Genomic DNA, 22,966 nt, shown 5'->3' on the forward strand with positions numbered 1-22,966 from the left:
AGCTCAAGTACCACCGTTGTATATTGGAATGTCCTTATATAGTTGGACAACTTTTAAACTTCACGCTCCAAATGTTCATTCTTAGGTGTGAAGGAGTGTGTTATAGTACATCGATTGGATAAAATCCCTGTGAGTTGCATATATGAACTTAGACAATCCTTGTCACGCCCCGAGACAGAACGTGAATATCCAGCGTTGTTCAACAATAACATAATCGTAAACAACAAGCTTCGTAGCACACTATATACCAAAACTAGTCTATTTCATAAATAGGTCAAAATAATATTGTCTTTACAATAAAAAAATCCAAAACAAAATAACATTGCAGAAATGTTTTACAAATTAATAAAATAATTTTGAAATAACGTCATTAAACTAAATTCTTGAATTGAAACATCTTCATCACCAGTCTCAAAACATATTTTGCTCATCTTTTTACTTGTGCTTCGTTCTTATCTGGAGAGAGTTAGTAAGGACGAGTATTTTGTGGATAGTAGGTCTCTTGTGAGACGATATCATGAATATTTATTCGTGAGACAAGTCATCTCTGCCCATATTTACAATAATAATTAATACTTTTGACATAAAAAGTAATATTTTTTCATGAATGATCCGAATAGGATATCCGTGATTCGTGACACTGTATTACAAATTTTTTGTGTTTTGTGAAATACTCAGCAAGTGGGGGCCGTTAGAGACACGTAACAACATACATATATAATTTCGAAATTTTTGCATAAAATATCATAACTTGAATCTTAACACATATTCATATTTCATAATTTTGATGTCATAACTTAAATCATAGCAAGCACTTAAATTCATCTACTTTATATGGTTTACTGATATCAGTTCCTAATTTTTAATCATCAAATAGGACGAGGCCATAACAATAGTAAAAATCATACCATATAAGGGTCAAAAACTTATCGTATTTGGAGTTCTCATCAATATTCGATCAATTGAATCATAACAGTACGTGCACAAAACATAGGGTTCTTTTAACACAACATGAAACGAATAACTCAAGCTCGAACGAAACTTTCGAAAACTGAAACGCTTCATAAATGAATTAATTTAAAACATAAGCTCACTTACAATAACAAGTGTGCCAAATTATTTACAAAAGCCCACTTAAGTTAATTTTGCTTGAATAATTCAAAATCATAGAAGAATCACGCAAACGACACTTTGAAAACACAACAACACCTCAGACAGAAAATCAGTCGTCTTGTAGAATCTTTATTGACTTATTGAAACACTTGGATTTGGCTTAAACTTACGCAGTACTTCCACAAGTAAGTCATAAATTGTGAATAGTGAAGATCGATTTTGGAAGTCGTTTTGACCTGTTTATGGATGAAAAATAGTATGTATATTATCTCTCTTTAATCTAAGCAGTTTTCTTGCAGAGGCTGTTTACAAAAGACTAACCGTTGAACTTAGCTCAATATTGGATATGTTTTTTAAAACATATGATACCGTATTCTGAAAGCTGAAAATTGGATTCTAGGCATTGAAGCAATGAAAATAATTTTATGAACATGAACAACAGTTCGATCAAAACTTCGAACTCTTGCACAAGGTGACTCTCGAAATTTTCAGTAATTCTTGCTTGTGAATGATGTGATTTCGAATGGGAGGTGCTACCCTATTTATAGAAGTGCATGTAGTGCTTAAGATGGGTTTGAACTCTATTTTTATCCTCCAAATTTTGAATTCATGATAGATTGCTATCTGGATTTTTTGAATTTTGGTTGTGGATAGATGAAAATCATGATCCTTTCATGTTTAAATTTGAGCTTTACATTTCGAATTCTTTTTGGATCGATTGTACTCAAAGATTTGATAATCACGTAATTTTAGATAATCTGAATAATTATTATTAAATATGATTTTTGATAATCTAGCACAAAATTTCGAGTACATAAATAATATACATAATTTACATAGAGTTTGAAATTCATGGGTTTTACGTTTCTCCATCTTGAGCTAATTTTGAAGTTGAATTAAATTCATATATCAATTTTTAACACATCCAATTATTGGTTTTATTTAATTCTTTGCCCATCCCCAATGACGATAAATGTGCTTATATTTGCTGATAACCGCATGCAAGATTTATCATCACTACAAGAAAAAAGGCCTACGACAACGGTTTCCTCCCGTTGTTGTAGGCCTTTTAAAACCGTTGTTAGAAGCCCTGTGGTTAAAGGGTGTGCTCAAAGACAACGGTGAAAAACCGTTGTCGTAGACGTCTAAAGATGACGGTGAAAAACCGTTGTCGTAGGTATACAAAACCGTTGTTAAAGGTCATGTGGTTAAAGAATTCGCTAAAAGACAACGGTTTTGTTGTAGTTACAATTTGCGACGATTTTTAAACAACCGTCGCAAATTAATTTGCGACGGAAATCATCGTTACCCGTCGCTAAAATTTAGCGACGGTCATAATTAAAATAGTCGCTAAAGAGCGACGGTTTTATACACCGTCGCTAAATTTAGCGACGGTATTTATTCAATTTCGTCGCTAATATTAGCGACGGTGTAGTATAACCGTCGCTAATTTTAGCGACAGATTTTACTTAGGCCGTCGCAAAATCTAATATTGACAACAAAATTTGTAGAAAAACCAGTTGAAAGACAACAGTTTTTTACAAACCGTTGTCGTAGCTTGAAGAAAAACGCTAATACGACAACAGTTTAAAAACCGTTGTCGTAGTCCAAAAAAAAACGCTCATAGACAACAGTTTTAAAAAACGTTGTCGTAGGCAAAAAAAAAACGCTCATAGAAAATGGTTTTTAAAAACCGTTGTCGTAGATATATCAAAGACAACGGTTTTAAAGAAACTGTTGTCTTTGAGCGGATTTTTTTAGGCTACGACAACGGTTTTTGTTAAAACCGTTGTTAAAAGTAAAAAGACAACGGTTTTAACACGCTCATAGAAAATGGTTTTTAAAAACCGTTGTCGTAGATATATCAAAGACAACGGTTTTAAAGAAACTGTTGTCTTTGAGCGGATTTTTTTAGGCTACGACAACGGTTTTTGTTAAAACCGTTGTTAAAAGTAAAAAGACAACGGTTTTAACACGCTCATAGAAAATGGTTTTTAAAAACCGTTGTCGTAGATATATCAAAGACAACGGTTTTAAAGAAACTGTTGTCTTTGAGCGGATTTTTTTAGGCTACGACAACGGTTTTTGTTAAAACCGTTGTTAAAAGTAAAAAGACAACGGTTTTTGTTAAAACCGTTGTCTTTGATGTGTTGTTAAATAGGATTTTTGTTGTAGTGCATACACTGAAAAAATTGGTAGAAGATATTTCATTATCTGAATTTGGTAGTCGCAGAAGTAACTGAAAAAACATGATCAGAAAGGAAAAAAAAGCAAATCATTTGTGAGTTCATTGAGTCTGAGAGGTATACTGCATGTTAGAGCATGCAGACCTCACAGTACTACAAGGAAGCAAAATAGGCTCTGGAAACAATTATTTCAAGCAGTTGGATAAGAGGCATCCATGGCTATCCCGCAAAGCCCTTCCTTAGCACGAACATCCCTCTCGAATTTTGCGTATCCGTTTTTGCCCCATGCTGCGCCCCAAGAATTCTTCACCAGCCAATACTTTTTCCCGTTTTTATTTGTTCCGTATCCAACAACTGTGACACCATGATCTAACTGAGTTCCACACTCACCCGTGTATATGCCGCCTGCATAAAACTGGAAATTCTTTCCATTCCCATCAATAGCCACAGACACAGGTTGCTTTGCCACCGCCTTTAGTAATGCGGACTCGTCATTAGCCGGCACCTCTTCATATCCGGTGATCTTCGCCACTCTTGAGGATTCCTTTTTGGTGTTACACATGGCATTTACTCCTTTGTATGGATAGTTGGCTTCTGTTGAGAGACCTTTGTTGCGGATTATGAATTTGAACGCATCATCCATCAATCCTCCGCCGCATCCCTGATTAACATTGGTGAAATCGCAATCCACGAGTTCTTGTTCGGACAATGAGACTAGTTTGCCTGTTTTAATCTTGTTGATTCCTTCCGTGGCTGCAACTGCTGAAAATGCCCAGCAACACCCTGTGTAGTATGTGCATACATGATTTTGCAAGCAAGAACAAGCTAGATTTCAACTTCTATGAAAACAAATAATGAATTTACTCGAATTATATCTCACCACATGTAAACTGATTCTTTACTGCAGTAACAGCTCCTCTTTTTCTCCAGTCAAGGCTTGCGGGAACGTTAGTCACATTTTCATGTCTAAAGTTCGTCGAAAATTTCTTGTGGGGTGATGATCTCCTGTATCCACCACGAGAAGCACGAAACTCTTCATTTCCAAGATCCGCGAACTCATTGATGGCAAGCTTGTAAGACTTAGTTTCGTCAAGGTTAGAAGATTCGATGAATTCCACATTTTGCTTGAATATTTTGAATCGCTTGGCCTTCTCGACCTCATCTTTGTACAGACGACCATGCTGCTTTATCCATTGCTCGTGTCTCTCGGTCCAGTTTAGGCCTGGAACGCTTCTAGATGTTGCTAGAGATGAATACATCCCAAGAATGGATACAAGTGCAAGAAAAATGATTCTGAATTGGAAAGACATATTGGACTATAATTAAACCTTGTTGTGTAAGATGGAAATGAACAGACATGAATTGGGGTATTTATAGGTTATAAATTCCTGACAGGTGTTCATTTTGATCATGATTTATTGAACGAGTCTCCAGGGGATAGATTTGAATAAAGATCCCGCAAGTTTTAACTCGACTTCACTTAAATTAATTATGCCATGTATTTCCATTAGCAACTTTCAGTTTATGGTAACTGGTTGTTCATTCATGTTACCCGGCCCACTTATAATTACATTTTTATTTATTTATTTATTTGATTACATTATTATTATCAGTTTTATCAATATTATTATCTTAATTTTTTTAATAACGATATAATTTATTTATTTTTATGATTTTTTTAAAAAAAATTTAGGAGTGAGCATTTGGTTTGGATAATACACGAAAATATTATAGAAGAAGCATCTACTTCGGACAATATTTCCACGTCATAGTTCTAAAAATACGCATCACAGGAAGCTAGGAAGATCAGACATCAGACCCGGAGCTAAGACTACGCTGGAGAAAGAATGTTAAAATTAATTATGGATTTTTTCAAAGGAAATCATGAATATTATTATTGCCCAAAAATCATGGGAATCAGACAGACCCGGATCGGGAATTAATTGTGCAATCAAAATAGTTGACGTGATTGTTTTTTCTTTTTCTAAAATAAATTTTCATTTGAATACAAATTTTCATGATATTAAAATGTCATAATTCACAGTTACAATTAATAAACATTCAATTGCCACCAGAGGTTTGACAAGATAACACATATTTACAAGATTTACAAGTACAATCATCTGCTGGGGAAACGCATAAATACAAGCATCAATCGTAACAATTACAATATAATATACACATAATATTTAAACAAGATTCATGTATTGATCAGGGGGCTTGTAGATTAGCAATTTCAGGCTGTTGGATAAGAAGCTTGCATGGCAATACCACAGAGCCCTTCTGCAGCGCCAATATCCCTTTCCATTCTAATGTATCCATTCTCACAGCCAGGTACTTCCCCATGAATTCTTAATCAACCAGTACTTGGTTCCGTCGCTAGTTTTTTCGTAACCAACTGCAGTAACGCCGAGGTCTAGATCAGTCCCACACTCTCCTGTAAAAAGCCCATTTGAGTAGAACTGGAAATCGGATCTCCCAGCATCAATGGCGACAGACACTGGCTGGTTAGCTACCGAGTTAAGCAATGACGACCTGCTATTGTCTGGGACATCTTCGAAGCCTGTAATCTTGGCAACATGGGAGGACTCTTTATTGGAGTTGTTGGGGAATTACGCCGAAGTGATGCCGACCACGATGATAATATAGTACCCCAAAAATTGCGGAATAAAATAACCAACAAGAACACAAAGATTTACGTGGTTCACCCAATGTAGGCTACGTCCACGGAGCAATGCAACTTTTATAACCGGAAGAAATATTACAACAAGTGTATACACCAATACACTCAATATTTCTCACACTCCCAACCCGAGTATACCGAGAAAATAATTTATCTAACTCACACAAGAGAATTCCCGCACTCAAGAAAAAAATACACTCTTTTTTTCTATGCACTCTCTATTTATCAAAGCTAAAAAGCTTTTGATTTTGGGATACAATGACTGAAGGAATTGAGCTCTATTTATAATTAATTCTCTCGTTCAGCTTTGCAACTTTTTCGATGTGGGATACGTGAGAAAACAAGTTTTTTTATTATTTAATTTAATATGGGTCCCACCATATTAAATTCTTAACAACAGGAGTTGCATGTTCCATCCTCTCCTTCGTATGTGTAGTTAGCTTCGGTGGTTATGCCATCGTTTCACATCATGTATTCGAATACATAGTTCGTTAGACCACCATTGCAGCCTTGATTTTCACTTGTGTCACAATCCACTAGTTGTTGTTCGGATATTGTGTTTTGAGCTTGTACATAGGTTCCTTCTATGGCCGCGACGGTTGCAATTTGCAAAAGCCCAGCAACATCCTATATTTTTTTCCCAAGGAACTTGAAAAATCATCCAAAAATATACAGAGACAAGATTTTAATGTTATTAATTTCAATTATTTGTTTAACTCACCACATTGGCCTTGGTCTTTAACACCAGTAACAGCTCCCTTCTTTCTCCAATCAAATGTCGGTGGAACAGTAGTCATGTTCGCATGCATATCTGAACGATGAAATTGTTTTAGATGACTTCTGGTGGAAGCCCATTTTTAATCCATTATGTGATGCCTGGAACTCGTCGTTTGTCAAACCAGCAAACTGGTTTGCTGCAGGTTTGTAAGACCGAGTCCCAGCTGAATTAAAAGACTCAATGTAATCCACATTCTCCTTGAATAACTTGAATCTCTTGACCTTCTCAGCATAGTCTTTGTAGACTCGTTAACACATTGTGCCATCCACGACTCATGCCTCTCGGTCATAGATGCATCAGGAATTGTGCGAGCTGTGAGAAGCCCATGTCACCAAGACCACCATCGCAGTAAAAACCAATTTCCAAGAAGGTGATAAGGCCATTCTAGATAATTATGTGTTGGAAAGCAGAATTTTCTTCTAGGTATCCAATTTGTGATTTGAATGGAAAGTGTTGGAAATCCATTCATCAGGCAACGGGAATTTATGGAGTTTGTGGAGTTGGCTTGTATACATTTTTAGCCCTACTGTGATTAATGAGTTGTATCACACCCCTACTGCATATGAGGAAGTACTGCTTCCAGAAATTCTTGAGATTACTGTTACTCTCACTAGAGGCTTGATTCAAAGATTTCCCGATCATCCTAAGAGACTTGTCTGTAAAAAACTTGACCTCCTTCTACTTTGTGCTTCACAAAACCTCCGCTCAGAATTGGACTCCATCGACTAATACCATGGTGGTTACTAGGCCACAGACCTATGTTCTCTTCTCTATTGGTACTTGGACTATCTTTAATTTTGGAAAATTGGTGGTCAAGACTATGCTGCAGTTTGCAGATGGTGGGTTGAAATCCACCAAATTGCCCTTCCCTTCTATGATATATAGCCTCCTAGAGTCTCAGGGCTTTATTCTTGACGTCACTGAAGAGCTCTCAAATGCTAGTGAAATGTTAAAGATTCCACTGACTTAATTTAAGGGGAACAAAAAATTGGATCTCCCATGGCATGAATCTTGTGTTGTCCCTGGTGCTGGCAACATATCTTCAATACCTTTCGCAGCCCCCCTCAAATTATATCAAGTTATCTCCATCTTTTTTGTATGCACAAATCAAATTTGGCCTTAAACATATTCTCCATGCCAAAGAACTCATTGTTCACTATGAGTCGCAGGTGGCTGACCATCGTCTCCTTGTTGGTGTGAATGTCCATTCTGAACAAAAAAAAAGGAGGTGACAATGCAAAAAATGTCAGAAGACGAGAATGATGAAGTAGGGCTTTCTGGATCCAGTCAAGGAAATGCCAGTGATGATCTTTGAAGCACAACTTCTTAGCTCTTTAGGTTTTGATTATTTGATGTTTCTCTTTGTTCAATTTATCTCTACAATGTTTTGCTCTTAATGTTTGTGATTTAATGAATGATGGCTGTTCAAGGACATTTGAGACTCCCTGGAATTGTACGTTTAATTATATAGTACTTTTACATTAAACAATTCTTTCAACTTCGAACGTAACGCAAGAGCTTTACCAAACTCCCTGGAATGCCCGGCAAGTTGTACAAGGACATTTGAGACTCGGTTAGTTCTCTAAAAAGATTAATTAAAATAATTTAAAATATTTATTTTCTAAAGTGCTCCTTCTACATAAAATAAAATAGATGATATAGATTGTATATATTATTATTATTATTATTATTTCTTTAATGGATTCAAACTATAACAAGAACAGATCCCGACGGCAAGGATTTTGGAACTAGTATTATATCTATGTTATTTCATCCTACTGTTGATTCAGTAATGAGCAGTGATGTGCTCTGTTTTTCGTTCCTTCAAAATTGCAGTGCATCCCTGTAACGGAAAAAAACAGTGCATTTAATTCCTTTATTTTTCCGCGTGAATTATTACTTATTTTTGACTTGATTTTCTTTTCTTGGTTTTATGTTTCTTTTTTCTTCATTTTGGTGTTTGATAAAATGAGCAGCCCATTCAATCAAGGCTTGACAAAAACTTAAGATAATAACAATATACAAATTGCTAAGCTATTGAGATTGCTTAATTACAGCAAAATTATTTCATACCTTCATCTCAAAGAACAAAAACAACACTCATCTTTATTTATATCAACTTGATTCTTGAAATCCAGTATAAATATGGTTACATAATTCTGTATGAATTAATCTCAAGCCCGGAATATTGCATCAATAAAGTCTAAAATTTCAGCCCCTGCAACAAGAAAAAAGCAGGGGGGAAAAACTCCCAAGCAATTCGAATTAGAACATAGTTTAATGAGTTCCACCTTATTTTCTCCTTCAAAAATATCCAAACAATTCAATGTCTTAAGGCATTATTCATTTCCTGTACCAAATAATTTGGTCAACATACATTCCATTCAGATAATCTCCCAGTCAGAACTCTTCATTCACCATCCACGAATCCTTGGCACATGGAAGTTCTGTGCAGCATCTCTCTGCCATTCTATCTGTTTCTGAATATATGCCTTGAGAGACGCTTTCGAATGAATGTTCATCGGCAATCTTCTTCTTCAATGTACAGAACCTTACCTTAGTATTCTGTGATTGTGAGTAAATAAGAATGCCACATCATGACCAAATTCCACACTTAAAAAAGGAGAGTTAGAACGTACTTTGAAACATAATTAAGAAAGAGTTGCAGGAACCTCAAGAGAAAGGTAATTCATTTCCATGTCCGAATCTGAATAGCATTCATTACTATTCACCATGATGATGCATTCCTCAAGCTTCTGACAGCAACTTGGTTGATCAGACTCTGTAATGGGAAATTGCTGAGTGCACACTGTACAAAAAATCAAATGGAGATTTCGAGACTTGCCTTAATTTTTCGGAAATATTCATGCAGCTACTAAACCATAATTTACGAGTAAATTACAGTCATTGTATATCTTCCCGTAAACTAATGTAAATTATGGAACATGAAAATTATAGAACAATAGATGTATGACAAATGTTCATGTCTGAATGATATTCGTGATTGATTGTCCAAGTCAAACAGTGTTGAGTAAATGTGATTTGCGAGTATATGAGGTAAGGTTTATACAGAGGGCAGTCAAAGGCAAGCCAATTCTTAATTTCCGTAGCAAAGAAGTATTGAGGTCCACATGCAAGGAATATGCAGACAAAAGGATGAATCTCCTAAGAATTTTGGCGAACTTTAGGATCTAAGCAGACAGAAAGGTTGGAGGATCTCAACCCAAGCCTCAAGTGTTGTTACAATTTACATCATTGTGTAGCCACAGAATCAGAGCACTTAAATTGAAAGAAAGATTAAATTCTTTTAGGGGTTGGGGAGAAATTAGTCTTAGGGCAAATCCAATGAACTTAACATAAAAAATGAACCATGTCAAATATTATAGAAAACTTCAGATGGTTAATTGCATAAAATAATCCCAGAAAGATTGAAGTTCAGAATAACTAATGTAAGAACCGGATTTTTCACACCTTTTAATTAAATATTTGTAAGCAAAATACTTAGCATAAGATTTTTTATTATTGTATTAAAATAAGATATGCATATTGGAGAATATTTTATATGGGAAATGTGGAGATACTCTTGGATAGACAATATTAAGTTATGCTTAAGCATGCAAATTTTCGAAATTTGGGAAATATTGCAAGATTTGGGAGATATCATGCAAGGTTTAGGAGATTGATTGCACGAGCATTGCAAATTTCGAATTTACTAGGATTTTGCCAAAATATGGTGGTGCCTTAATATTTGATGTCATCCAAATTTGAGCCAAAGAATGGAAGTAGATCCTTCCCTCTCTTGCACCATATTTCGAACCAATCTAAAAGGTGGGAATCAAGGATTAAATCTCACGAATTAGGAAGATAAATCATCAGCCATGGCAAGGATATTTGGAGTCAAATTTGGTGAGATTTGGCACAATTTTGGGCATGATTTAAGTTCCAAATTTAGCTCCATTCTCCTCCCCTATAAATACCCATCAAGCCTAGGATTCCCCACACCATAAATCTCGAATTCCCTTGCTGCAATTTCGAAAATTCCAGCAGCTATACTAGCCAAAACTCTGCACAAAAATCGTCTCAAAGTTAGCCTAGAAATCGATCCGAAGTGCTGCCCGAGCGAGGTGCAAGAAGCAAGCCAATCCCAAGCCATGCACTACACGTTTCTAGCATCAAAATATACTGTAAGTGGGCTTGTTTTAAATCCCTAATTTCGGTTTTTATTTTCTTGTTTTCAAAAAATTCGGTCGAGCACCGTCATTCTCTCTGTACGTGTTTTTTTGTGAAATTTTGGTACGTTTACGTGTTGGCACTGTGAGGATTCACTGAAAATGGGTGGGAATTCCAACATATGGCCTTTCACGGTGGGATAAAACCGTTTTATGGCCTCGCTCATTAGAGGATTAAAAATTAACGACTGATATCAGAAAACCATAGAAGATAGAAAAATCGCAGTGCTGTTAACGTTATGAAAAATATGATGTGGTTGTGTTATTTTCGAAAATGGTGTAAGTATTTTTATGTTGTGCTCGAACGGCCCCAACTTACTGAACATTCCCAAAGTACTCACCCTTTACAATCCTTTCCCAGATAAGCCTGAGGAAAAACTCGAGGAAGAAGAATTTGAACAATTCTGGGGATGGTGAATGTTCAAGAATTTAGATTAAATTTAAAGTTTATTATGATTATTCAGTTTTACGCTTCCGCATTAAACTCTGTTGTTTTTGGGTTTTGTGAGTTGTAAAGAAAATTGTTATTTCATTTGAATTATGATATATAAACTGGTTTGGTTTATACTGTGCTACGAGCCTAGTTGTTTTCGATTGTGTGATTGTTAAACAACACCAGTGTAATACCTGAGTTTCGGGGCTTGACATTTAAGTGGTATCAGAGCCGCCAAGTTCATAATCCAGTTGGGAAAAAATGAGAAAAATTTGTACCAACAAAAAATTTTCGGTGGAATTTTTGAGAAAGGCTGATGCTATCCCCTCCGAAACGGTCCAACGAGCGATTTTAACGACTTCGTCGTGAGGTACGGGTCCAAATCGCGAAATTCCTTCATTTAGGCTTCTGAAACGTCGTTTTAGGAAATATTCGTAGACCATATAACTTCCGAATTCGATTCTATCGATTGTTCTGGAATCCTTTCGACATATGCTTCGAATTCATGTGTTTATTTCCGAACTTTCCATTTTTGGAAAAAAATATTTATATATAATTCTCGAAAATTACATATATATTGCATATTGTCTCTTGTTCTATATTGTCTCTTTCCGATTCTGAGCGTTTCCATTTTTTATTTCAGGAAATGGCTCCATCGACTCCCATGCGATTCCGCACTCGTGCCCAGGCTACCATCTATATGAAGCAGCTTGCCCTTGATTATCAGTCGCGCCAGATGAAGCGACTTAGAGCCAGACTAAGCGAGAGGAGACTAGAGGTTGAGACCCTAGCCACAGAAAAGGAAGAGATACGGGTCCAGCTTAACAATGCAATCTATCAGGGAGAGCTGGTAAGAGGAGACAACATGGATTTAAGGGATGTCATAGAGCAGAGCCTGTATCGAGAGAGAAAGCTGCGAGAGGATATCGAGCGGTACCATAAGGAATTGGAAGAAGAGAGGCAGCAGAATGCCAAGGGTAAGAAGAGACTGGAGAATTCATGTGAGGCTATGAACAGCCTTACGAGTGTGACCCGCCGTCTGACCCAGCAGGTGGAGACTCTGAAGAACCAGGTCAAGCAGAAAAAGTCTGAGCGGGAGCAGTACCAACAACATGCCAGTGCTCTGTTGGACGCGGCAAATGCAGAGATACTAGAGCTGAAGATGGAGGAGACACAGCTCACGGGAGAGAACACCCAGCTCACACAGATGATAAAGCTACTTCATGAGGACTAGCCAGAGGAGGAGCCGGGAGAGGAAGAGCCTATAAAGATAGATGAGCCTATAGCAGCCGTTGGAGATGGAGAGATAGAGGACTAGAGCGTCTTAGTGACCTTTCTTTTATTACTATGATTTATTTCCCATTGTTGCTATGTTTTTTCATTCAGTTGACTCGTTTTTCATTCAGTTGTTTATCTATATTCCAAGAAATCAATAAAAGCTAAATTTATTTATTCATTGATTTCAGTTATTTTCAGCATAATTTATTTATTCAATCATGTCATTATGCACAACAAGTTTTTAGAAACATTTCAATCGTAGGAAATGGCCGGTAGACTCCCGAGGCAAAACCGAAACCCTCGTTATGCTAACAACAACCACGCCAACGAAGAAGACAATGGATCTCCACCAGGGTTCAGTCTTAACCAGGCAGATCTGATAGCTATAGCCACGATAGTGGCGACGACACTGCAAGGGTTAATGAACCCGAACACCAATCAACCACCACCACCTTCGCCACCGAATGGAATCAAGTTCCACTACGAGTCACTCCGTAAAAACAGATGTCCAACCTTTAGTAGAACTGCTGACCCTGAAGTTAGACAGAACTCGCTGGAAAGTGTGGAGACTCAGCTGCGACTATTGAAAGTTCCTGAGGCACTGAAAGTGGACGTGATAGTGCCTTTCCTGGAGGATAAAGCAAGCAAGTGGTGGGAAGCAATCTCGCCAGCCATGACAGCTGTGGGATCAATCATTTGTAAGCATTTTCGAGTAGCTTTTCTGAAACAGTATTATCCAGCCGAGGTCAGACTGCAGAAACTAAGTGAGTTTGAAATTTTCATTCAAGCTCCGGATATGTCAGTTGTGGAATACACCTCCCAGTTCAATGCCCTTGGATCAGCAGTTCCACTAAAGGTTGGACATATGTTCTTACGGAGTGACTCGTAATGGAACTTGATTCCATTCGGTGGCGAAGGTGGTGGTGGTTGATTGGTGCTCGGGTTCACTAACCCTTGTAGTGTTGTCGCCACTATCGTGGCTATAGCCATCAGATCTGCCTGGTTAAGACTGAACCCTGGTGGAGATCTATTGTCTTCTTCGTTGGTGTGGTTGTTGTTAGCATAATGAGGGTTGTGGTTTTGCCTCGGGGGTCTACCGGCCATTTCCTACGGCTGAAATGTTTTTAAGAACTTGTTGTGCATAATGACTTGATTGAATAAATAAATTATGCCGAAAATAATTGAAATCAATGAATATATAAATTTAGTTTTTATTGATTTCTTGGAATATAGATAAACAACTGAATGAAAAACGAGTCAACTGAATGAAAGAACATAGCAACAATGAGAAATAAATCATAATAATAAAAGAAAGGTCACTAAGACGCTCTAGTCCTCTATCTCTCCATCTCCAACGGCTGCTATAGGCTCATCGATCTCTATAGGCTCTTCCTCTTCCGGCTCCTCCTCTGGCTAGTCCTCATGAAGTAGCTCTATCATCTATGTGAGCTGGGCGTTCTCTCCCGTAAGCTGTGTCACCTGCGCCTTCAGCTCTAGTATCTCTGCATCTGCCGCGTCCAACAGATCACTGGCATGTTGTTGGTACTGCTCCCGCTCAGACTTCTTTTGCTTGACCTGGTTCTTCAGAGTCTCCACCTGCTGGGTCAGACGGTAGGTCACACTCGTAAGGCTGTTCACAGCCTCATATGAATTCTCAAGTCTTTTCTTACCCTTGGCATTCTGCTGCCTCACTTCTTCCAATTCCTTACGGTACCGCTCGATATCCTCTCGCAGCTTTCTCTCTCGATACAGGCTCTGCTCTATGACATCCCTTAAATCCATGTTGTCTCCTCTTACCAGCTCTCCCTGATAGATTGCATTGTCAAGCTGGACCCGTATATCCTCCTTTTCTGTGGCTAGGGTCTCAACCTCTAGTCTCCTCTCGCCTAGTCTGGCTCTAAGTCGCTTCATCTGGCGCGACTGATAATCAAGGGCAAGCTGCTTCATATGGATGGCAGCCTGGGCACGAGTGCGGAATCGCATGGGAATTGATGGAGCCATTTACTGAAATCAAAAATGGAAACGCTCAGAATCGGAAAGAGACAATATAGAACAAGAGACAATATGCAATATATATGTAATTTTCGAAAATTATATATAAATATTTTTTTTCCCAAAAATGGAAAGTTTGGAAATAGACACATAGGTTCGAAGCATATGTCGAGAAGATTCCAGAACAATCGACGGAATCGAATTCGGAATTTTCTATGAGAAGTTATAGGGTTTACGAATATTTCCTAAAACGGCAAAAACGACGTTTCGGAGGCCTAAGTAAAAGAATTTCGCGATTTGGACCCCTACCTCACGACATAGTGGTGAAAATCGCTCGTTGGACCGTTTCGGAGGGGATAGCATCAGCCTTTCTCAAAAATTCCACCGAAAAATTTTTTTTTGTAAAATTTTTTCTCGTTTTTAACTAACCGGATTATGAACCTGATGGCTCTGATACCACTTAAATGTCACACCCCGAAACTCAGGGTTGACATCGGCGTTGTTTAACAATCACACAATCGAAAACAACCAGCCTCGTAGCACAGTATAAACCCAAACCAGTTTATATATCATAATTCAAATAAAATAACAATTTTCTTTACAACTCACTAAACCCAAAAACAACAGAGTTTGATGCGGAAACGTAAAACTGAATAATCATAATAAACTTTAAATTTAATCTAAATTCTTGAACATTCACCATCCCAAGAATTGTTCAGATTCTTCCTCCTCGAGTTCTTCCTCAGGCTTATCTGGGAAAGGATTGTAAGGGTTGAGTATTTTGGGAATACTCAGCAAGTGGGGGTCGTTCGAGCACAACATAAAAATATTTACACCATTTTAGAAAATAACACATAACCACATCATATTTTTCATAACGTAACATCATATTCATATCATAACAGCACTGCGATTTTTCTATCTTCTATAGTTTACTGATATCAGTCTCTAATTTTTAATCCTCTAAGGGGACGAGACCATAAAACGGTTCTATCCCACCGTGAAGGGCCATATGTTGGGATTCCCACTCATTTTCATTGAATACTCACAGTGCCAACACGTAAACGTACTAAAATTTCACAAAAAAACACGTACAGAGAGAATGACGGTGCTCGACCGAATTTTTCGAAAACAAGAAAACACAAAACCGAAATTAGGGATTTAAAACAAGCTTACACACAGTATATTTTGATGCTAGAAACGTGTAGTGCACGGCTTGGGATTGACTTGCTTCTTGCACCTCACTCGGGTAGCACTTCGGCTCGATTTCTAGGCTAACTTTGAGACGATTTTTGTGCAGAGTTTTGGCTAGTATAGCTGCTGGAATTTTCGAAATTGCAGCAAGGGAATTCGAGATTTATGGTGTAGGGAATGCTAGGCTTGATGGGGTATTTATAGAGGAGGAGGATGGAGCTAAATTTGGAACTTAAATCATGCCCAAAATTATGCCAAATCTCACCAAATTTGACTCCAAATATCCTTGGCATGGCTGACGATTTATCTTCCTAATTCGTGAGATTTAATCCTTGATTCCCACCCTTTAGATTGGTCCGAAATATGGTGCAAGGGAAGGAAGGATCTACTTCCATTCTTTGGCTCAAGCTCGCATGATATCAAATATTAAGGTACCACCATATTTAGGCAAAATCTTAGTAAATTCGAAATTTGCAATGCTCATGTAATCAATCTCCTAAACCTTGAATGATACCTCTGAAATCTTGTAATATCTTCTTCCCAAATTTCGAAAATTTGCATCCTTAAGCATAATTTAATAACTTAATATTGTCTATCCAAGAGTATCTCCACATTTCCCATATAAAATATTCTCCAACATGCATATCTTATTTTAATACAATAATCAAAAATCTTATGCTAAGTATTTTCCTTACAAATATTTAATTAAAAGGTGTGAAAAATCCGGTTCTTACAACTAATGTATCAGACGTAAGGTAACAGAGAAACAAAGGGAAAAGGTTCAAATTCAATGAGCAATCAAGATTCAAAATTCGGAGGAATTTCAAGATTCTTGGCTTACTCCAAAAAATGGTATCTTTTTTTATCAAGAAAAAGTAGGGAAAAAATGAATGGAGTAATGGACTATCACCATTAGACTGAATTGCATTTGTAGAACCAGAACTAGGACAGGATACTTCATCATCTGGTAGTTCATATTCTCGAAACTCAACGAAAGAGTTCTTACTTTCCTCCATTTTTTCAGAAGAATTGGCCGCCGGAGGCTGAGCTGAAGTCAAAGAATAAGTGTGAAAATTACATTCATGTCCATCAAGAATCTGTTTGCCGAAACCGTTGTTCACATCATCTGCTTCAAGAAGTGCGGTTAGTACTGAAATTTGAGAGAAATCTAGTGTCTCCACAACAGGAGTATCTTTACAAATATTCATCTCACCATCGGATTGGATATCAGCACATCTCTCTCTCACAGGTACGATTGAAGATAAAGTAGATGCAGAATTCGTGGTACATGATTTCCCACCCTGGTCTGTATCAATACCGATGCTCAACATTTCCAGAGCAGGAGAATTCACATCTTGTTCCTGTGCAGGAAAAACCAGACCATTTTCTCTAGCAGAATCCACTGAAAATTCTGGGAGAACATCTTCTACAAGCTGGGAACACAAACGCGTGAGATTTTCACCTGCCGCGATCCATTGGGTTCGAACAAATTTGACAGAATCCTGTCCAAGAGATAACTTCAGAGAATGTCAAGACATCGTTTTTATAGTCCAAAGTCAGACGAAGAAGGCAGTAACTACCATATTATTACCAATGAATGGTAAAAATATAGTAAAATATACGCAAGCAATATAAAGAGGTTATATTACGGTAGAAAAACACATTATTTCATGTGATACCTGGGATATTATATCATCAGCCTCCGAACAGAAAGTACTAAAATGGTGACATAAATTCTCAACCCAAGCTTGACCTTTACTCCCAGAATTCATGACTCTCAGAAAACCTACTGCAAATAGCCCTGACTTGTAACAAAAGCCTCTGCACGGAATACAAAGATTTAGAAACAGATTCGCTGTCTAGTGAAAGAATCTCAGGGAAACAATCATAAATGCACGAGAGAAGCTCAAGTCCGGATCACCTTAAACTCAAAAACCTCGATCAATCCGCATAAAAACAATATCAAGTTTTTTAACGAAAAAAGGCTTCGCAAATATAGGAGATAGAGAAGCCCGAAATTGTTGGCAGCAGGCGGACTTAGGCGAGTGTAGGAAACTGACGTAACCACAGAGCCAGAGATGGTCGAATTTGACTCGTTTCTCCTCAGCTCAAAAATTCTTTTAGATACTAACCATGTAGAAATAGAAGAGATCTCAAGATTTCATAATAATATATAAAGATTTGAATTAATCAACTTGTTTAGAGACTTTTTATTTGTGACCATTTCAATCTCTTTTACTAACCAAATAACTTTGATGTGCAATTCACTAATTATGTTTATCTTTATGTTCGAGTTACATATAATTAACTCCAAATATTCGTAAAACCAATGATAGGAAAAAACTGTCTCAAAATCTCTACGTGGCATTTGCCATTAAAGATTATCAACAGCAACTAACGTCTACCCTTTTCCATAAAGCATATTCGCTATGCCATTTTTTAAGAGAGATTATATCGAAACATTTTGAACATCAGATCATCATAAAAACAACATCCGTATATAAACATAAATCACGCACTGCTACTAAATTTCTTAATTAAATATTTTTAGTACCGATATGTTAACATTTAAATACTAATAATCGTTCTCAGTATAGTGATATAACAAAGACAGCATATTTAAGTGATTTTCGGAAGAACCATTTCGAAAACTTTGTCGACGATATTTTTACCCGTCAAGACTTTCACCCTTAAGTATATACTTTGCACGCATAGACTTTTCTTGGTAAATATATACTCATTGGAACCCGATTATTTTTTTAAACAAAATAGCATCACTTCGTCTGACCATGACTCAACCACTGTTAGCTTTGATAATTCACTCCATGTTGCTACAAACTAGCCTTCGAAAATGTTAAGGGAGAACGAGACGGCAGCTATGATCTGGGTAAAGCATACTTTGCAATTCCAATGTAAAACTTGAAATTTCTATTTAAATTCAAATCCCTCAGCAGTTAGAATGCTATAATGTTTTTGAAGTTGCTGATATGTGTCCAATCCATGACTAGCATTGATGCTTGAATGCGTATCAGCAAATACTACAACACAACAAGATATGGCACAAGGAGGCAGCAAAGAGTACAAAGTCCAACTGTGGCTTCGGTTTCGGTACACATTCTTGGGGCATCTTCTCAAAATTTACACTACGATTACAAATATGTAAGATTATTAAGCAATGAATTAAACTACAATATCATCTCAGACTTTCGTTGGCAAGCCATAAAATACCATGTCAACGAGTAACCATAAGAAACTTTAAACATAAATGCTTCCAGCCAATTAAAAAAAAGTACAAATCCAATTCACAACTCGCAAAAAGTGTTAGCAATGTAGTAAACAAAATGAAAGTTGAGACCTTCATCCGTTGACCCCATCTCCAACTGATGGGACTTTTGAACGGAGCTAAATTTTTGAATTAGACATGTGGTAAGTTCATCACATAAATCAATATCAGAAACAAACATTTTAGTGAGAAAATAACATCAGGATTTCCCCTTACAGTACACAGGAGAAAAACACAACATCCCACTACCAAGCTCAAAGAAGCACAAGGGGTCTTAAAAGCATTCCTAGGCGACCAAACCAGAACCAACATAAGGTAGCATGAGAAAACACAAAACCATCCAACCACCAAGCTCAAATTAGCACAAGGGATCGCTTAAAAGCATTCCTAGGCTGAAAACCCAGAACCACCACAAGGTAGTATAAATTAATGAACATTAGGACTTTCAAACAAGGAAAAATAATAGAATCTAGAAAAATAAAAAAGATGGCTGACGCAAAATTGATACAAGAATTGGAACGTGGCTTCGAGCTTATTGAGGAAAATGTATAGCAAACTAACTTAGAAGACAAAACTGCTAGAAGTCCAACACTTACCCACACATTTGCAGATTAAGTTTAAAATACTACCCATCGAAGTAAATATTGTTTGGTTTAGAGCTTCATATCAAAAGCTGGCTCTTATAGTCTAAAAGAACAAATGGAGAATTCAATTTAAATGGACATTATGCATCGTCTATCAATAAAAAACCATAACCGTGGAATATTTCTTGAAAATTCATATAGCAAGAATTCAGAATTTCAGGGCTTAAGCTACAGGGATAGAATAGGGCTGAAAAGGAAAAAAATATCCTAAGAAGGAAATTATGCAACAGATACATCCAACAGAACACAAGGAAAAGACTACTTTTTCCTATAGGCTGACGACATATAAACCTTTTTTTCTATTTCCCATTGCCATAAAGAGGGGCATAGAGTTTCTTGGAGCAGAGGAGCAAATAAATCATCATGAACGAATAGCTAATCAAATGAAAAGTTTGAAAAATTAACAGAATTTTTTTTCGATCACCTAATAAAGCCTATAATGGCAGGGAAAAGATGTCTCATCTTAGTAACACAGACACATGTATAGCATGGAAGGGCGATGGCTCTAAGGTCCCACAGAACAGTTGAAATAACACAAAATTGAACCACCACAAGTTTGGTAATCGCAATAGCATTTTACAACCGATAGATAAGCCGAAAAATATCATCAAAGGCAAAAATAAAGTCAGAAAACTTTTCTGATAACTTATCACATAATATAACAATGTCTCCAGTAACAACTTTGAGCGAATTCTAGCAAATATGTATTTCACCACACAGCTTAAAGGTGACAGACAGAGTAGAGTGAGGCAGCGAAAGATCTACAGCAGTTCAAAGATTTCATAGTCTGCAATCAATCACCACAACCATTTAAAGCTTTTGCGTCCATGAAGCTGTCAAATACCTGAACACAACATTCATGCACAACACAATCCATCATTCGAATTCCAAAACACAAAACTAGAGATACACTAAAATCATGAGCCCTATATGTACAAAAACCACAATAATTACAAAAAAAAAAACCCAAGTATGTGCAGAATTAAAAAGAAAATATCATTGCTATTTGTTATCGTTTGAATTAAAGGAACAATTCTCAAGCCAAAGATGTCATTCAATATTATGAATAAAGGTTCAATGGATGTCTTTTGTTTTACAAAAGTTTAAATCCGGAGAAAAGGAGGTCTTATTAAGAAACAACGAAGGATTACGGTCACTAGCAAAGTAGAATTAAATTTTAAAAAAAATACTCAGGATAAAAAAAAAAATAAAAAGGTTCAGAAGAATGATAATATTCAAAAATGAAACACGATTCATGAGTGACAAGCTAATGTACTAATAAGCATGGCCTCCTGTTAGCAGCTGGTACAGGTCAATGACAATTGACAGGTGGCACAGCTTATAAATTAAGTGGCAAAAAGTCAATGACAGGTAGAAAAGCTTATAGATTAAGTGGAAAAAAGTTAATACTACGACATTGAAGCTTGCAATGGATCACATACAACCCTCAAAATAGATTTATCCGCCCATCTAATTCCAAGCATCAATTACCAAATGCAGGATAGCTGTTTGCTGCGGAAGTATAATTCAAACATGCTGAATGATTAAAAATTATCAAATACAGGAAGATAAATTATCGTGCAGATTTTGATCACAAACTATACAACTATAGTTGATTTAGTGTAAACGCAAAGGAACTACCAAGCTTGGCTTGGAGCAAAGTTGTCAAGAATTGATTACCTCAATGATATGGTGGCACACCCTGATATGCTGGAACCCTGGGTCCTGGAACATTTCCAGGCTGAATCTGCGGCAATGGATATGTTGCCTGAAGCCCATAGTTACCACCATCTGAATAGCCCGCTGAACTATGCATCCCAATACCACTGGGCTGCATTCTATGGTTTCCTGCGTTGCCTAATCCACCACCAAACTCCCCAGGTCCAGCACCACCTACACCACCACTGTACTGAGAAACACCACCATACCCTCGCCCACCTGGTCCACCAGGCCCACCCATTGCGGTATTATAGCTTGCATTATGATGCATCATTCCAGCTTGCTGCGACTGCTGAGACACGTTTTGCCCCGGCCCGAATCCAGCGTAACCTCCCATTCCATAATTTGATGTTGACCCTATGACTCCAGAGTTAGGTATTCCAGGAGTCATTCCACCTGTCAGCCCTGAATTTGGAATTTGTTTCTTGTTATCCGTAGCCAGCTTACAAACCAGCTGATGACCATCAATAGTTTTCATGGGATCAACCAAAGATGCATTTGCCCCCTCCTCCGTCTTATAAACGAAAAAGGCAAAACCCTTGGCCTTTCCGCTCTGCTTGTCAAACCCTAGTGGCCCCTCCTCAATCTCACCATACATCGAAAAGTGGCTCAACAACTTCTCCGAAGAAATTTCAAACGGAATATTACCGACATAAACCTTCCTTAAGGCCAGGTCAACCGGATTGGAATTACCTGAATTTCCAGCAGCGGCGAGTTGAGTCACTGTAATACGCCCATCAATCTTTTTATTCGGCTCTTTCAGTGCCAGTATTGCGGCATCAACGTGCTGAAATGTGACAAACCCATAACCCTTGGATTTCCCAGTGTTCTTATCGGTGATGACGATGGTGTTCGCTTCATCGATTTCACCGTACGCGGAGAAAACGAGGCGAAGTTTCTCGGTGGTGGTCTCCCAACCGAGGCCGCGGACAAATAGCTTGCGCCGAACTGGGTCTGCGTCGGCGACGGTGCGCACCTCCTCCAAGATGTCGGGGTGGCGTAGGATGGCAGCGCGTAGGATGGGAAGCAACTGGTCCTTCGAAAGGGGGTCGAGAATTTTCTCAGCATCTTCCGAAGATAAGTTTCCGAGCACGGATGCTACCGTGTTGTCGAGGTCAGAATGTACGGAGTACGACCCCCCGTTCTCGTCGGCTTTGCGTTTCTTGTTGAAATCCATGGTTGAGTTTGAGTACATCATGGGAGGTGAGAAACCCTATCGCACACAGAGCAAAGCGATAAACCCCACACGGACTTCCGTTTTTGTATAAATTATGAGTGGCCATTATATGACGTAGTTTGGTGTGTGTAAAACCTTTTGGGCCATACTCAAGTTATCTGTACGAACGTCACACCAAATTATTTTTCTGATTTCACCTTTATATAATATTTTCATGTCCCACAACTTTTATACGGTACGTAGGTTAATTTTTTTAA

The 22,966-nt window shown here is 37.6% G+C and overlaps 3 protein-coding genes and 1 pseudogene across 5 annotated transcripts in view; 1 reads left to right on the forward strand and 3 right to left on the reverse strand.

Moving 5' to 3' along the window:
* Positions 1-22,966, forward strand: part of LOC140987824 (probable inactive dual specificity protein phosphatase-like At4g18593) — an 82,939-nt gene that overhangs the window by 44,106 nt on the left and 15,867 nt on the right. The window lies entirely within an intron of this gene.
* LOC140987730 (senescence-specific cysteine protease SAG12-like) lies at positions 3,312-17,700 on the reverse strand. The gene is made up of 5 exons (XM_073456376.1): positions 17,566-17,700; positions 17,100-17,403; positions 16,843-17,012; positions 4,180-4,378; positions 3,312-4,082 (listed from the first exon to the last, which is right to left on the reverse strand). Exons 1-5 carry the CDS (start codon positions 17,656-17,658, stop codon positions 3,490-3,492), a joined length of 1,359 nt encoding a protein of 452 aa, XP_073312477.1. The 5' UTR covers positions 17,659-17,700; the 3' UTR covers positions 3,312-3,489.
* LOC140988841 (senescence-specific cysteine protease SAG39-like) lies at positions 5,335-7,260 on the reverse strand (annotated as a pseudogene).
* On the reverse strand, positions 17,488-22,832 carry LOC140987731 (UBP1-associated protein 2C-like). 3 transcript variants are annotated; one of them, XM_073456378.1, is made up of 2 exons: positions 21,494-22,832; positions 17,488-19,029 (listed from the first exon to the last, which is right to left on the reverse strand). In XM_073456378.1, exon 1 carries the CDS (start codon positions 22,728-22,730, stop codon positions 21,495-21,497), a length of 1,236 nt encoding a protein of 411 aa, XP_073312479.1. In that variant the 5' UTR covers positions 22,731-22,832; the 3' UTR covers positions 17,488-19,029; position 21,494. The 3 variants fall into 3 exon arrangements, with proteins under 3 accessions (XP_073312479.1, XP_073312478.1, XP_073312481.1); XM_073456377.1 differs by lacking the exon at positions 17,488-19,029 and adding an exon at positions 20,434-20,657 and having other exon boundaries at positions 21,494-22,827; XM_073456380.1 differs by lacking the exon at positions 17,488-19,029 and adding an exon at positions 20,700-21,325.

This window comes from Primulina huaijiensis, chromosome 11, assembly GCF_012295235.1.
Source record: "Primulina huaijiensis isolate GDHJ02 chromosome 11, ASM1229523v2, whole genome shotgun sequence".
Lineage (NCBI taxonomy): Eukaryota > Viridiplantae > Streptophyta > Magnoliopsida > Lamiales > Gesneriaceae > Primulina > Primulina huaijiensis.

Bases quoted from the DNA above. Each gene is read 5' to 3' on its own strand.
- LOC140987730 (XM_073456376.1), bottom strand. From the start codon at position 17,658: ATGAATTCTGGGAGTAAAGGTCAAGCTTGGGTTGAGAATTTATGTCAC. The intron at 4,379-16,842 runs GTATCCTGTCCT...GACGAAACTAAG, and splicing joins ATGAACTACCAGATGATGAA to TCTTACAAGCTTGCCATCAA. The intron at 4,083-4,179 runs GTGAGATATAAT...CATACTACACAG, and splicing joins AAAGAATCAGTTTACATGTG to GGTGTTGCTGGGCATTTTCA.
- LOC140987731 (XM_073456378.1), bottom strand. From the start codon at position 22,730: ATGATGTACTCAAACTCAACCATGGATTTCAACAAGAAACGCAAAGCC.